General features: G+C 43.2%; 1 protein-coding gene across 1 annotated transcript in view; it reads left to right on the top strand.

Annotated features, from left to right (window-relative positions):
* Window positions 1-301: 301 nt before the first annotated feature.
* Casq2 (calsequestrin 2) overlaps window positions 302-17,523 on the top strand; it is a 66,618-nt gene continuing 49,396 nt past the window's right edge. The window contains exon 1 of the mRNA XM_015502225.2: window positions 302-704. Within this exon, the coding sequence (XP_015357711.1) occupies window positions 471-704 (234 nt within the window). The 5' untranslated portion in view covers window positions 302-470. The remainder of the gene's footprint in view (window positions 705-17,523) is intronic.

The raw sequence follows: 17,523 nt of genomic DNA, 5'->3' as shown, positions 1-17,523 counted from the left end.
CTCTAGTTTCTCTCTCTTCTTTGACTTTTCAAGCCTCCGTATTTCACACGTGCAATTCCTTCCTTCTCTCCTGCCCGCTGCCTCTCCACTATGCTGACACACTGTATCAGTGAATCCCTCAACTGTGTCCTATCTAACTTTTTTTTATTCATTGCATGATTTATTTTTAGCTTGAAACAACTGCATCCTAAAAATGGAGCTCCTAATGAGACAAGGGGTGGGCAGAGCTATGTAAGGTATCTGGGGCTTGGCCTCCCAGCCTCCCTGCCTGGCTCTTTCTTTATGCGCATGTGTGCAAGAGTCTTGGCTCTTTGTCCTGAGCCCAAGATTACACAGCTCCTGGGACCCAAGGAGGTCAGGAGAGATCACCTTCTCTCTGCTCCCTACTTGGCTCACCAAAGCCTTCAAGAGTCTTCCATCCTTTCTCCTGCACACAATATTTTGGGGAAGCAGAAACAAAACTCTTCCCAATGAAGAGAACTCACCTGCTTGTTGTGGGGGTCTATCTACTGTCCTCCTGCAGGGCAGAAGAGGGGCTTAACTTCCCCACCTATGATGGCAAGGACCGGGTGGTGAGCCTTTCTGAGAAGAACTTCAAGCAGATTTTGAAGAAATACGACCTGCTCTGCCTCTACTACCACGAGCCAGTGTCTTCAGATAAGGTGGCGCAGAAACAGTTCCAACTGAAGGAGATTGTGCTGGAGGTGAGTCCATAGGGTGGGCGGAACACCCTGATGTAAACTGGGTGGGGGCGTCTATCCAGGGCTTGGGATGTGGGAATGAGGGTGCAGGGAACGGATACTGAAGTCTGTTGCATTTTTTTTTTTTGTATCCTATAAAATGAAGATGTTCTTGCTGCAAAGCAGGGCGGGGGTGGGGCTGTGAACAAGGAGGGATGTGTCTAAACTCTCAAAGTGGAGGGGACTGAGCATGTGGCACAACACTGGACTGATCTAAAGTTTTCAAATCGTGGTTCTCTTATTCTTGTTATCTCATCCACTGTTCTTCCAAAAGAATGTTCAAGCTATTATTAAAACTGTTGGCTGAAAAATTTGGGGGCTGCTTGTAGGTTTCATTCGACGTTCCAATTCCCCACTCTTTGCTCCCTCAAGTCTCCCCTAGATCCTGCAGAAAGAAGACTCATTCGACCTTGCCTCTCTTCCGGGGTCAGATGGAGAATGTCACTAAATGGTTTTTCTCTCTGATTCATTTTTAGGCAGCACTACAGAGTGTGGATGTGTGAGCTTCATGTTCATTAATGGGGACTTGTTTCTTTCTCAGAAAGTTCTTGGTGTGAGCTTAGGGAAGATGCTGAAGTCACTTCTTATTTTATCTGCATTACGTGGCCTGCTGGTAACCTGGCACTGGGGCCACTTCCAATCCTTTGCCAGGACCCTAACAACTGTCCTGCAGCACCCCCTGCAGAGCTAAAGACTTTCACCCTTTAAGAGCACCCAGGCTGCCAGGCATCCTAGAAGACACCAAGTGTCCCCCCAGTCCCCAGTCTGTTGAAAGAGCTATTTGATAATTCTAAAGTTGATTAGCCGGTGCAGATAGGGAGCTCAGGTTAATCAAATACCTTGATTAACAGAATTAGCACAGAGAACCCATGTGGGCTTAAATTCTCAAAAAAAAAAAAAGTTACTGACTATAATAAAATTCAGCAAAACTACCCTAAATGCATCCAAATAGGTTGGAAGATTTATAAAGCCCTTCAGAATTCTAAGTGTCTCCTGGTCATCAGAGAGCGCTGGTGTTTTAAAAATATCACCACTACCATCACTACCATTGCATTTTCCCTCAGGCTCCACCCTGGGGGCTGAATATGCAAGTTCAGTTCTCTCTGGTTTGCAAGGGAAGAGAAAGCAGGGCTGGTGATTAGGTCCATTGTACTACAGAAATGGGAAAATCACAGGCTGGAAAAGAACAGGACAGGGATCGTGGCTGCTGCTGAGCCCATGAAATCAGCACTTACACTGTCATCTCCATCTCTAACTGCTGTGCTCAATTACTGACAGACATTTTTATGAAAAAGTTAATTGAAGGCATAAGGATTCTACAGTATATGCTCATCACTGTCCAGTTAGCCTAGACCTAGAAACGAATGCCTATAGGTGGCCACACAAGCCATGGCACGCCTTTCTGATTCCTATCATATTAAATCGTATGCGTGTACATATACATGTGTGTATGACTATATGTGTGATTCCCTATCATGTTTAATTAAACATATGTATATGTGTGTGTGTATATATATGTATGTATGTATGTGTGTGTGTGTGCATGCATGTGAGTGTGTGTGTGTATACCCCAAGTATGTACCTCCCCAACAACTTAAGTTCTGGACCCCAGTTCAAAATCATGAGAAGGGGCTTCCTCTGGGCTCCCCATCCTTCCAGACACCTTTGATCCAAAAGTACATCTTCCTGCATAGGTGCCAGGCCTGGGAGAGACAGATGAAGGGATGTTCAGCACAGGAGCTAGCCTGATATTTCTTAGGCACCTAGAGCAGTAATAGGGCATGATTAGGGGAACTTGCTGCCAGAGCTCTGGATTTAAGTTCTGGCTTTGCCTCTGTTAGGCACATGACATAGAGAAGGTTACTTAATTTCTTGGAGCCTCATTTTCTTATTGGTAAATATGGAAGAAATAATAACTCTTATACAGGCCTAGGGAAGGTTAATAATAATTAACATTTATGGACTGCTTACTGTGTGTAGGGACTGTTTAAAGCACTTTGTATGCATTAACTGATTTAATCTTTACAATAAATGTATGAAATAAACACAGTTACTGTCCTCTTCTGTGGATAGGAAAATGGAGGCACAGCTTCCATTTTCCAATTGCCCAATGTCACCCAGCTAGTGCACATAAAGGTAGGCTTAACCCCTACACGGCACAACTCCAGGAGTCCATGAGACAAAGTGCAAGCAGCTGCTGGACACCCCGCAGCCATCTGCCTTAAACAGAGTTGCTCAGCTCGCCTGCATCGCCTTTAGAATCCCATATCCCTGATCCCCGGCTCATGCAAAAGCCCAAAGCAGGGAGGTGGCCCTACTCCCTTGCAATGGTGCGGGGAGGACATGCCTTCCTGGAGGTACCTGTCAGTTCTTAGTTCTGGTTTTCAGAATCTAGGACAAAAATGGCTCCAGAAATCCCATTGGTGAAATGATAGGGTGGATATGAATGAGCCTTTAAGTTTTCTTCTTGGTCAAAGCAACTCTTCTTAATTCTCTAAACCCCAGATTTACACTATGCAAGATATTCTTCCAGCTCCAGAGCGGGGGCTGTTCAGCATATGGAGGGACAACAGGAGGCCCCAGCTCCCTGTCCACAAGGCAGTGTGGCGTTGGCTATGGCATGGCCACCGAAGAACAGAGGGGGGCTCGTTTCCTCCCAGTGGTGTAGGAAGGTCGCGTCCCATGATGTTATTGTAACCTGGTGTGACTTAGTACATAACACACACACACCTGAAACATGAGTTTCATGGGACAGTACTTACCCTTACTTGGGGCATCCTTGAATTTTTAAAAAATTCTTCTAGATTTTTAGTCTGTTCTATTTTACTTAAAAAATATTGATCCCAACCTATTAAATTGGATTCATTCTGCCATCTCCAGTTTGAAACACCTGAGTAATGTTTAAGGATTGAAATATAGGGATTAGATGTTCATAACTAATCATGGAAAGGCCATCTGGTTCTGGTAAAAATCCAAAGCTACTATGGTCAGACATATATGATTTGTCCACTGCTCTAAAGCACCACACCAAGGAAAAGACCCAGAAACAGTTCCACCCACAGAGGAGGGGAATCACTGCCTAGGGAGGGGCCCTTGAAATGCTGCGTTATTTGTGCATCTGCAGGTTCTCTATGCTGGGCCCTGGTGTAGATGCTGTGGACACAGGGAAAACAACTCAACTGGCTCACAGCCTAATACAGAAGAAGACATGCAAACAAAAGGCTGCAGTGTTGTGGGTCACTAGAACAACAGAGCAATTTAGAGCAGTCCCCCCCTTGCTGATGAGGATACACTCCAAAGACCCTCAGTGGATGCCTAAAATTGCAGATGGTACCTAGACTTACATATACTATGTTTTTTCCATAGCTATCTGGATACCCATGATAAAGTTTAATTTGTATATCAGGCACATTAAAAGATTAACAACAATGACTAACAATAAAATAGAACAGTTATGGCAATACACCATAATAAAAGTTATGTGAATGTGGCCTTTCTTTCTCAAAATATCTTATTGTATTGTATTTACTCTTTTTTTTTCTTTTCTAATTAACTAAAGAACTTTCACCTTTTTACTTAAAGGAAGCAGTTTATGGCAATTGTTTGATATATAAAAATTGTCAGCAACACTAATCTTGCACCTTGGAGGCATTATTAAGTGAAATAAGGATTACTTGAACACAAGCACTGTGATATTGCTACCACAACAGTCGATCTGATAACTAAAAAGGCTACCAAGTAACTAATGGGCAGGTAAGCCATACAACATGGATACACTGAACAAAGGATTGATTCTCACATCTTGGATAGAAGGGGCTTCCTCTGGGCTCCCCATCCTTCTATATAGAATGACATGAGATTTCATCACTGTACTCAGAATGGCACACAATTTAAAACTTATCTGTTGTTTGTTCATGGATTTTTTTTTTAACTTAATATTTTGGGTTCTCAGTTGAGGGCCAGGAGTAACTGAATCCAGGGCAACTGGAAACCATGGAACTGGAAAACATAGATAAGAGGGACCTGCTGAGTAAGGTTTTCCAGGAGTGCAGAGGAAAGAGGAAGAGCTCCAGTCTTTTGGGGGAGAGGTGGGCATGATAGGGAAGAACTTATTTCATTTCGTGAAATAAGAATTTATTGGGTAGGGGAGAGGACAGAGAGAGCAAAGATTCCAACAACTCTCAACTATTTTTCCACCTGCTAGCTTTTTCCTTCTTTGAGATAAGATTTCTAGCCCTACCTGTCAAGTCCTTCTGGGAGAGGCGGCCCTTTAGGATGTTAGCAATCACGTACACCTCCCTAGGACTGAATCTGAATTCTGTCCTAAAGACAAGGTTTGACAAGAAGAGAGGAAGGGAGAGACTATATCGTCATTAAAAGCTTAGCAGGAAAAGGGCAAGTTCAATGTCACCAGGAGGCACCAAACTCAAACTTTGCCTTCAGATCTGGCCAGGGTCAAGTGTTTGAGGTCCCAGGGTTGGTACATGATATATGGTTCTATATACAGGTGTGTTATACCTGCTTGTTGAGTGAATGCATGGAAAGTCAGAACTCAAAAGAAACTTTGGAATCATCTGGATTGTTTTGAACCCCCCACTTCCTAGATATGGCCTTGACTTTAACAGCTGGTAAGCCAAATTTCTGGTTGGGCCTGCTTTATCGAGAAAATAGCATATGATCTTTAGAAATTTCAGAAAAAGAAGAATAGTAGAAAAGTAGAATAGTAGAAAAGAATAAAGGAAGCCATAGGGGAACTAAAAGTAATCTTCTGATAGATTTCTTTCTGGTATTTTTCAAGAATAAATATACATTTTTGAACTAGGATTATATCATCTATACAGTTTTATTTTCCACATTTAAAATTTCCCTGTATTGGGAGTATGTCATTAGTTTTTTAACCCTTGTACACATAATGTTAATGCTAATATAGTATGCCAGCATATCACCATGCATACTTTAAAAAAAATTTTATTTTTATTTTTTCTGGTACTGGAGATTGAACCCAGGGGTGCTTTACCTCTGAGCTGCATCCCTAGCGCGTTTTTATTTTTTATTTTTTTATTTTGAGACAGGGTCTCACTGAGTTGCTGAGACTGGTCTTGAACTTGCGATTCTCCTGCGTCAGTCACCAGAGTCACTGGGATTACCCAGCTACCATGCACACTTTAAATGTCACTTCCCTGTGTTTGGATCCTGACACAATTTTCAGGGTTTCAGAAATCTTTATCTATTTAGATTTTCATTATTGTTTTCATGAACATTTCTTTGATTTCTAGCTAGCCTGATTTTGTAATATCATTATTTGCCATTTTTGTATTTAATTTATTTTTCTATGCCTTTTCCCTGTTTTTCTATTGGGGCATCAATAATAATCAGAAAGGGAATTTCTAATTGTTTTCAACGCTGTCTCCTGCAGCCTTAGCGAGGGTAGTAAGTTTATTCACACTACAGCAACCAACTTCTGGTAGCATTAAGAGGCTCAGAGACTCAAGAGCCAGAAATGAGCAGTGAACGGGCTTCCTCCTTTTTGCTTCGTTTTCTGCTTCTTCTTTCTCCTTGAAACTGCTGTGCAAGCTGCTGCTCCTATCATGTCCTATAAACACCTCCAGAAAAAGTCCCCCAACATCACCAGTCTTCTCTCAGGTTGAAATGCTTAAGAGATGGTGCACTCCAACCTGGGCTTCTAAATCAGACAGGCCTGGGTTCCATGCCCAAGAAAGAAGCCTCAGCATTCAGATCATCTATAAAGTGGAGATAATCCTGTTGATGTGAGGGCTGAGTGAGGTTGCATGGCAAGAGCACAGCTTCTGCCACACAGAAGGGACTTAATAAATACTGGCCCGTTTCAGTCAGGATTTGCAACACAACCCAGCCTAACTCCATCAAGCTGAGATGGGCACGTGTTGCCATTTTGCTTACACAGCAGCCAGCTAAGCCCCAGAGAGGAGGAATGCCCTGTGCCTGATCACGGACTCTTGAAGATCCCCTTCTGATCTCCACGGCTTTGCTGAGCCTGAGTCAGATGCATGTGGCAACCTTGTCAACACTCTTTATTAAATTAGCCCTTCTACACTTTCAGCCATGGTTTCATCTCCCTCCCTTTGAGATGTAATTCCACTTGACTGCTCACTTCTCTTCTAAGTCCTTCTAACTTACACTCTTTCTCCCCCTGGAGACACATGTTAAGATTTCTCCCTCCAGATTGTCAGCCTCCTGAGAGCAACCTCAACTCATAAGCAATTCAATAGTAAGGGAAGCAAAACAGCAGCAACCCCCCAAACTGAATCAAGTTCACATTGGGCAAGGAGGATCAAGGAAAATGCCTGAGAAGCAGAAGTACAATGGAGTGAATGAACTGGTTATGTGAAACAGTCAGGAGTCCCAGCTGGCTGTGTTTAAGCAACATGGCACCCACAGGATGAGTTTCCAAGAGTTCCTGAAATGGGAACACCATCTGCCAATGACCTAAACCAGCAAGGGGGAATTGTTTACTTCTTTTTCTCCTTCTACCTTCACATAGATCTCATCCTTGATTCCAAAGCCCATATCTTTTCTCTCCATCACTCCTCTGCTAGGAAAAAAGAAAGGAAAAAAAAAAAAAGTTTTTCCTGGCAGGTTTCCTACTTATATAGAAAAATAATTTATGACCATTTTATACTTTCTCCAGAAGGAAAGGAGGAAGGCGATCTGAGAGCTCAGTTTTAGACAATTTGGGTGCTTTCTGTTTTGAACTCACATATATTAAATTTAAAGTTGATGCTATTAACTGAGTGTATGTATTTAGAGAGGGTGTGGGAGGTGGGGAATAACTAAATAGACCAACTGGTAACATTTATTGGACTGAGGCAAGTCCTAGGTTTTTTCCCTCAGTCAAGTTAGTGCTTTGGAACATGAAAATACATACTATGAATCCTGAATAGAAATATTCATTCATTCATCAAATATTCATTGCCCTCAGCAGACACACCACAATCTTAGCATGATAAAATGAATGAAAGAGTGAACCTATGGATGATAAACCAGCAACACTTTCTATATTGTGAATATTCGAAGCTTATTTGTTTTGGGTGAGCAAGGTCCATTGGACTGACAGGCCTGGGGCTTGGCACAAAGAGAGCTATATCATCTTGATAGTCAGACAAAAGGTTGACCAGTTTCTCGATAGGCAGCAGTTAGAGTTTGAGGTCTGGAGCTATCTTTCAGTGTCCCCTCTGTGGGGACACCTATTCTTCCTGTTTAAGAAGGTCCCACTTTAGCTCACCATAGAGAAGCTATGGGGACTCTTCTGTCATCCAATCAGAACGTTCACAGATTCACTCTACTAAAGCCTCTTGAATGTTAATGGCAGGAAACAACTTATCCATAGCAAGAAAAATTACCATTAAGACTAATTTCCCCGTGCTGGAATGCAGGTTACTTTCTAATAATTTTTAGCACAGATGATCCATTAGGCACTATAGGAAGGATGAGGCTGGTTCCATCATCCACAGCAGAATCCAGAATCAGAATCTCATGCAGTGTAGGCCTCTGGGTTCTGCAGCTATTAGGTGAATCTCCTGATACCTCTGCTCTCAGGCTAGGAGGGTCCCTAACAGCTAAGCTCCCTTCTTTGTGCAAATCTCAGTCCCTAACTGATCTGTATATCTGTGCAAACCAATCTTTAGCTGGGAGTGACTATGGCCTTTTCACAATCTGCAATGAGCCCAGCATCATTGACAAGACTCTCTAGAGTACTTGAACATGGTTGTCATTGTGTGTCCAACCTCAACTGAGGTAGCTGTGATTGGGAAAAGCAGACAAATGGACGTCAGAGGACCTGAATTCTCTCCCCATTTACTTGATATGCAGCAAGCCAAAAAGACTTACCTCCTCATATTCTTGCATAAAATCAACCATATCATTTATGTCAATGAATTAAGAAAATTCAATGAAAACAAAGGAATAAGAATGTCATTTAAAACTATAAGAAGCTGTACAAGAGTTAGGTATTCCTGTTTTTTTGTATGTCAATTGCTGTTGAGGAAATTCATCTATGTAGAATGCCTGAGTACTTGAAATATAGCAATATAGCTGGTGTTTACCAAATAGGGTTTTCCTTTATCTGTCATCGAACTTTCAAGCATGTTGTTGGCCAATTTCAGTAGTTCTCAACTTTGCATACTGGGATCACCTAAAGAGTTTTTAAAAATACTGATTCCTGGACCTTATTCCCCCTAGACACTGCTTTAACTGCACAAGGAGTGATGCCAGACACTATAATTTTAAAACTCCCTGGGTGATTCTAATGTATGGCCAAGTTTAAGGACCACTTGAGCCTTGGTGCTGAAAATATAGACCTCAGGCCAATCGTAGTGACATTGCCTGAGAACATGCTAAAAATGAAGAACCCCAGGTCTCATCCCAGAATCAGGATTACATTTAAATGGGTTCCCTAGATGACAAGGTCCATTCCAATTTGCAAAGCACTATACAGATCTACAGGGTTGGAAAGATTTTTTTTCAGATGACTGGATCGTGTTGCACCTGTTGGACCTTTGGTCTTCTGACTCTCCTGAGTGATATTAAGACCTGTCATCATTCCTCTGATTTAAAGGAGGGCTGAGATAATAAATTGGGTCTGAGATTACAGGGATCCGGCTTTATTCTGGGACTCGGCCAGACCTCCCAGGGTTCTCCCACTGATTCTACAGTCACACAGTTAGAAATTTGTATGTAGAGCCTCCTTAAAAGGAAATGGTCTGGGTACTCGAGAAATCTTGTGCTCTTTGGGAGCTTTCCTATTGAATTTCCTAGTTTTTCTAAGACCAAATCAGAAAGTGCCCTTCTAAGTCTCAGTGAGTCCAGGATTCACCTTAGAAAAGGGAAGACATACGTCTGTTGGATTGCTGAGTCCCATTATCCCTTTCTACCAAAAAAGATGGAAACTCTGAAAATCTTGGAGGCATATGGATGTGGGATATGAAGATGTTTAATGGGAACCTACAGGAAGGTTTCTCAGAGCAAACTGGTGAGTGTTCTATAATGTGAAGCTAAGTCCTGTGGAAGCCCAAATGGAAATATTCATGTTTGCCTTTATTCATCAAATATTCATCTTATTTTGAAAGATGCAGACGGCATGTGCCCAATATCTAAGATGGTCCTCTTTTGTTGATGATAAGAAGTCACTTCCTTTAGGTCTATACTTAAATGTCAGCTTATCAAAGAGGTTATCTCCCTGACCACCTATATAAATCACACCCTCCAAGACCCGGTTTTCCTCCTCTATCCTGCTTTATCTGTCTCCATAGTACTTGGGCGACATATTGCACATTGTCTGACATGCCCCGTAGAATATAAAAAATCCACAAAGGTAAGGACTTTGTTCTATTTGTTGTTGTACCCAAGCACCTACATCAGGGTCTGACTCAGTGGGTATTGAATAGTATTTTTGATCCAATGTTGAATGAACTGAAGGGGAAGAAGGAGAGGGAGGGAGTATCTTATCATTCACTTATCATAAACCAGGCCCAAGCTGGTACTTACATATTTTACTTCTTTCTTATAACATATTACAGAGAAATGAACAAGAGAATTGAGTAAAAAAAAATTGCCCCAAACTGCAAATTTACAAAATAGCAGAACATGAATCAGGATTTTAACATATACCTCTTTGGTTCTAAATAGCATGTGCCTTCTGCTTCAGCAAGGCACAGCTGATAGGAATACCTTCGTGTTCATAAGCAGTAACAACTTAGGAAAGGGCAAGTATCTTTATACTATGGATTTTCACCCACACTTAGCAAGGTTAAATTGTACAACTGCATTAACTCTGTGTGGAGCCTAAATGACTAGCGAGATTAAATGGACAAATACTTAGCACTTGCTTGGAATTTAATAAATGTTGCCTAGATAAATGCTAGGAGAGAGAAGGAAAAGGCAAGGAATTATAAATACATCACCTAAATTGGAAATATATGTTTCCTGATCTTTTTTAAGAGAGAGGGGGGGGGAATTTTTTAAAAGTATTTTTTAGTTTTTTCAGTGGACACAATATCTTTATTTTATTTTTATGTGGTGCTGAGAATCGAACCCAGTGCCCTGCGCATTCCAGGTGAGCGCACTACCGCTTGAGCCACATCCCCAGCCCTCCTGATCTCTTTTTAAAATTGTTACATATTTTTTTTAAAGTATTGAGTACAATAATAAGGAGTTTGAATTTATCAGATCCAGGGACCTGTGTGAAACACTTGCTTAAGCTTAATGAAATATGGGTGTGTTAGACATTATTTTGTTGCTATGACAAAATACCTGAGAAAATTAACTTAAAAGGAGGAAATGTTTATTTTTGGCTCATAGTTTCAAAGATTTCAGTCAATGGCTACTTGGACCCATCACTTTAAGCCTGGGGTGAGAAAGAACATCCTGGTCAAGAGTGCATGGCGGAGCAAAGCTGTTGGTCTCATGGTGATCAGAAAGCAAAAAGATAGAAGAAGCGGACAGGAGTACCAATATCCCCTTCAAGGTCATGCCACAATGACCTTGACCACAATGACTAAATTCTTTCTACTAGGCTTCACTTCCTATGTTTCTACCACATCCTAATAGTATCACAGGCTTGCAACAAACCCTTTAACTCATGAAACTTTGGGAGACATTATAGAACCAAATTGTAACAGTGGGTAAAACAGATTTTTGTCAGCTAGGGAATACACACACACACACACACACACACCACAGATATATGCATATTCATTCACACATACACATATACATATATAGACATAAATACACATGGGCAGAAACTTCTAGGCTCTGTAGGGCTGACCTGTATTCTGAACCTATTTAGTACTGGCAAATGTCCCAGTGATTGCTTTTCCAAACCTCAAGGCAAAACAAAGTTGCTGGAGTCAAGCAGATCTACAGATGGAGAGATGTGGGAATACTGGGCAGAGAATAGCAACACACACAGGATTTGGATATTTTTTCCAACTGCTCACTGCCCCAAAGATGGCACTCTTGAAACTCACACCTGCTCCACTCTGAAAAATCAGATGAGGTCAGGTTTATTTTGGTTTGGCTTTGAGAACGAATCCTCATGTGGAGCCCATGCTGTCCCAGGAGAGACTCACTTTTAAACTGCAGTCCGTGGTAAAATCCCAAAGCCGTGGAGCTATTAGACGAGCATTTGCTGGACACTGTTAAGTAATGCAACTAATGTTTGGAGTGAGATGGTGAACGAACAAGAAGTGCTGCTGTAAGTGCATGGATTGAGTTGACTGTAGTTAAGTTGTTCCTTCTAGGTATAGAATCAATAAGGAATAAAGATTCTACAAAATAGAAGACACACTGTTGATGCATAAGTGTTTAGACCACTGGAACATTCTCATTACTCCACCCTGGGAAACGCCCGTTAGTACTCAAGACCAAAGAGGGTACCTAGTCATCATATTTCTGAGGTAGACTTCTGTCCCCATTTTTTAGAGGGGGACACAAGGTATCAAGAAAGTCATCATCATGGAGATATGGTAAGTTTTATTTTACAATATAAAGTACTCCCATAAAAAGTAAGGTAAAAATCAGTTTTAGAATCACAAGAGTTTTCTTTAAATCAACTGGTCTCCTCTCTTGCTGTCTGTGCTTTATAGGCTAGTGAGGAGTGTAAATGACTTAGTGCTTATCTAAAAATGACTTGTTCCACCTAGAAAGCCATCCCCCTCAAGTATTGAGCATGTCTAAAGTAGCCTCTGAGACTTCCCTAGTTTATGAATTGAAAGCAGTAGGCCAGAATTACCCAGATAGCAGTTTCTGTTTGGACAGCCACATGGGAAGATGGCCAGCGTGCCATCTTGCAGTGCTGTGGGTAGGCAAGCCAGGGCCGCTTCTGTGTGCCCGAGGTGCCTGGTTCCAGGAGCTCCCTCCTGCTGCCGAGTACCCCAAGCCAGGCAGGCCTCTCCTCCCCATCTGCTGTGTGCGGGGTGGGCCAAGGGAGCCAACAGGTCGGTCCTTCCATGCTCACCTGCCTCTGCCTCACACTGACACACACACACACTCTGGCTCAGGATATCAAACCATTAATGAGCGTGACCAAAACCCCCCAATTTCTCTATGAAGGAAATGAGAACGTTCCCTGAATTCAGGAAAAAGTGATTACAACACATAAATCAACACCAACCGACAGCACCAAGCAGTGTAGGAAGCCCAGGCTTTAAGGTTCAGACACTCCTTGGTTTGAGTCCTGTGTGGTTGCAGGCAGGTCACGTAACTCCCCAAGACTGTGTTTGTTTTGTTTTGTAAAATATAAACCACAATATGTTCCTTCCTCCCAGGACATCTTATGATGATAAGAGGTGTTTGGCATGTGTAAAGTGCCGTCACAGGTTTGGGGCTCAGTGGAGGGCTGATCTTGAACTCATCGTGGATGTGTGAGCCCCTGAATCCTACACCTCTCTGTGCACGTTAGTTATCCATGATGTCTGCTGGCGTTAGCTGATGCTATCAAAATAAACACCAACAGACATTTTGTAAAATTCAGCCAAGCAGTAACAGGCCCCTATTCTGCTTTATTAATGTGCACAATGGGAGAGAAAAGTCAAGGTTTCCTTCATCTGGCCATTATTTTAACATTTAGGAGATCTCTCCATAAAGAATCCACCCCACCTCCCTTTTAACAAAGACACCAACTATGAAAGCTTAATCTAAAAAGGGATGAGTTCTCTCTGCCTCCAGAAAGTTACTAAATACTGCGTGGGAGAGGGCGTTTCCTGGGCATGTTGGGGTTCAAGCTGCTGGACTGCATTTTAAAAAGCTTTTGAGCATAGACCTCTGCTGAGAAAAATTGGAAAAGGGCATGGACTAGCCCCATGTCCGTCAAATCGATCTTTAAATTTTATTTATTTTATGTCTTTGCAGTACTGAGGATGGATCCCAGGGCCTTGCTCATGATAGGCAAATGCTCTATCACCGGGCTACACCCCCAGTCCTAAGATAAAATATTATCTTAGGTGTTTTGTGGTTTCATTTTTGATAGTCTTGGGGATCAGATTAATTTTTTAAAATCCCATGCAACAGTATTGTTAGTATAAAATTAAAAACCAAAACAAAACCCCTGGTCCCAGGGACAGTCTGTCTGTTTGGACATCACAAAATGCTACACAATAAAAGGTTATGATTGCATGTTGAGATAGTAGAGCCAAGGTTCTTCACATATGACCCCAGGGCCAGGCACATCCAATACCTGGGACCTGGTCAGAAATGCATTCACTTGGGTTTTGTCCAAGACCTGCTGGATCAGACCTCCAGGGCAGACCACTCTGGATTGTTATCAGCCTTCCTTCCTGGAAATGCTGATGTGCACTCACTTGTGTTTGAGAACCATAGGCTTAGCAAAATGGGATCGGCCCTGTAATGAATTCATAGGGAATAAATGTTCATTAAACACTGGCATACGTGTTACTCCTGCAAGCATTAGATTTCTTTCTTTCTCTCTTTTTTTTTAGATTAGAAAATTGAAGGCTAGAGAAGTTGTAACCTTTTCAGTCTCACAGCTGATAAGCAGGAGAGGCAGGGTTTGGGCCAGGTGCCTTTGAGGACCTCACACAGATTAGATGTAAAGGTCAAAAGCCTGGACTCTGGGGCTAGTGTCCAGGTTGAAATCCCAGGGTGGGTGAGGGCTTTGTGGGCCTAGGGCATGTTGATTAAGCTCTGTGCCTCTATTTCCTCATCTGCAAACCTCTATCGCAGGAGAATTTTGTGAAACTTCAAAAAGACAATTCATGGAAGGTAGTTGGGGCAGTTGCTGGCACAGTGAACACCTAACAAATTTGATTTTTATTGTTGCCGTTTTACTGCCTCTCAGTCTGGTGGGTGCAATAAGCAAACAGCATAAGCACTCGGGTCTCTTCCTAGGCGTCGGTCAAGGTGATGGTCCCAAAAGTGCTAATAAAAATAATCCACATCCTCCCCCTCCCCAAAAGCTCTTTGAGGGACCACTTATTCCATCCCTGAGAAACCTCTATAGTCTTGATTCTCATAAAGTAGCTGCTGTCTTCCCTCAACCAGACTCATTCTGGACACATCACGTGCCAACTGCCCAGCTAGCTATACATAGCCCAGGTCCAATGTGAGGGTAGCCAAAAGTGACAGGAGATTACCGGAGATAAACGTCAGCTCTCTGGTTTCAGAGGAGGGCACACAGTTGTTGAAAAGTTTGACATGTTGCCAGATGGTATCAGGGACAGTGGGTAAAAACAGCCATTTGGCTCTTGGCTTATGTGGAAAGAGCAGGATGGCAGCCAGAGTATTTTTAATGACTGGCCTGAGGGACATTCACTTTGAGCAGAGATCTGTGATATTTCCCCTCAGGCATCTCAGTTCTTGATTTTTAAATTTTTTTTTCAGATTCTTGCCTCTATAGAAAGTAATCCCCACCCATCTCCCTTGAGTAAGGGACATCCTCCTCTTTCTTTGTAGCTCCATCTCTCTCTCACCTCCCCTCTAATCAGGAGGGAAATTAGTCTTTTCTACAAAGGCAGATCTTGGCAAGTGGTACAAAAGTAACTTTCTTCCTCCCTGGATTCTTCCTCCCTCTCCCTGGATTAGGGCTGATGAATTCCATGAAGGGACTGGACTTGGAAGACATAGGCGTATTGGATGTGCTGTCCTCGGAGGCCCAGGGGACAGTCGGGCAGCACAGGGAGCATGCCCCTCTCGCAGCAATGTGTGTCCCCCCCTCCCTTCCTGGGCAGACTTCTTGAACAAGTGACCCACACCTGCTCTAGCCTGTCCTTGCCACCCACTTGACTGCTTAGCTCCCAGTGCTTTGGCTTCTGTCCCAGCTCTTCTCTACAAGGTCACCCATGACTTACCAGTCCTGAAAGGAGAGACCTCACGGGGGTCCCACGCCTCCTTGTCGGCCTGACATGTAACACGACTACTGGCTCCTTCGTGACTTTGGAGTCATGGGGGCACAGTGATCCCTTCCTCCTCCAGCTTCCCCAAAGCTCCTCTCTTGCTCCAGGGCAGGCTCTTCTTCGTGTGTTGGCCTTCAAGATGGCAGGCCCTCAATCCTGTGGCTTTCTCATGCACTTGCCTTCCAAAGATGTCACCAGCCTCATGCCTCCAGCTCTGACTTCCACAAATCTGTTTGGGGCCTCCCTTCCTAGCTGGCACCCCCAGCTCTTGGCTGGACCTCTGTGACCATGAACTCACTGCATCTGAATCCACACCGAGAAACTGGCCCCTGGCTCTGTCACGCCCTCCTATTGTCACTGTTTGTCCTTGACTCCATTCCCTGGCTAGAGGCCCTGACATCATCTTGCCTTCTCCTCCCCTTTGTTCTAGATCCCTTTCTCTCTCCAAAGCCAAGGAGGAGCCATCAGGTCTGACTGACAGCGTCACCTGCTCCAGTTACTTCTCCTCATGCCTCTGCCTTCGTCTGAGACCAGGGCCGTCTCCTGGTCAGATCATAGCATCCTCCTCCCAACTGACCACCTTCCTTCCCTCTCCCCTTTCTCTCTGTCTGGTCTGTGCCCTCAGATTCACCTTCAAATGAGTTATATTGTTCTTTCAATCAGACAACTCCCAAATCAGAACTCCCAGTCCTAATATTCAAGGTCCTCATGCTTTTTCCAATATGTCTTAAACACAGGACTCCTTTCAGTTCCCCCAAATATATTCTGCTAAAGTTGAGTTGCCCCACCTGAATCAATCAGCCTGATCTCCTACAGCCCTCTGCATAGTCCCGTCTCCAAACCTTTGCTTATGTCCTTTCTTCTTCCTGGGATGTCTGTGCTGCTCTCCTCTGCCCAGCCACCCATTCTTCTTTCAAGATCTTACTGGCCTCAGCCCTTCCATGAAACTTCCCCTTTCATTCATTCATTCATTCATTAAAGATTTTTTTAAATGTGCTCCATTCCTGTACTATCCTAGGTGCTAGAGATAGCATGGAGAGAAAGACAGACACAGATATAAAGCCCACAGGCTTCAACATGGACAGTTGATAGGAAGGCAATCATAGCAATGAATGGGTACTTACAAACTGAGAAAGAGCTGCAATGGGAAAAGTACAAGGTGACACAGTCAAGGCTAAAAAGAGCACCTGATTGAAGATGGGAGTCAGGGAATGCCTTTTGAGGAGCTGAGGCTTAATTGTGGACTTCAAGGATGGCTGGAGTTGAAGAAATGCAGGGGTGGGGGTGTGTGCAGAAGTCCTCTAGATAGAGTGAAGGACATATGTGAAAGCAGAGTGTGTTTTTGTGACTTTGTGTAAATTTGGGACAGGTTCTCCTTGTAGGCAGCTGAGCCTGTGACCAGACCTAGGGCTTGGGAGCAAAGCTGAATGAGGTGATCCCATGCAAAGACTAGAGGCAGGAAAGAGCTCCAATTTTGAGGAGTTACAGAAGAGTGTATTAAGTAAGATAGAGAGTGCCCCCGCCCCCAATGAGGCTGGTGCAGTGGTCAGCCCAACCAGGCAGGACCTTTGGGGGGATTTTAGATCCACCCTGAGTGCATGGAAATCAAATCCACAATACTTATCACAGCCCTCTAGACCCTGTGTGATTTGACTTCCTTGTCTCTGTATCCCTTATTTTCTGACCTCATGCCTTACCTTCATCCCTTGATAAATCACAAGATCCTCACAACTGACATGTGTCTTATACTTTACACATTTTTTGTTTTGCAAATTACCTGGAACATAGTAGGTCCCCAATTGATGACTGTGGTTCTCTTTCCATTCTGATAATTTGGACTTTGGTATTTTTGAATTAGTACAAGATCCATAACCTTATCCAGTTGCCATAATATT

The sequence above is a fragment of the Marmota marmota genome, unplaced genomic scaffold (assembly GCF_001458135.2).
Source record: "Marmota marmota marmota unplaced genomic scaffold, marMar, whole genome shotgun sequence".
In the NCBI taxonomy this organism is placed as follows: Eukaryota; Metazoa; Chordata; class Mammalia; order Rodentia; family Sciuridae; genus Marmota; species Marmota marmota.
This window is presented reverse-complemented; position numbering and strand designations above follow the sequence as displayed.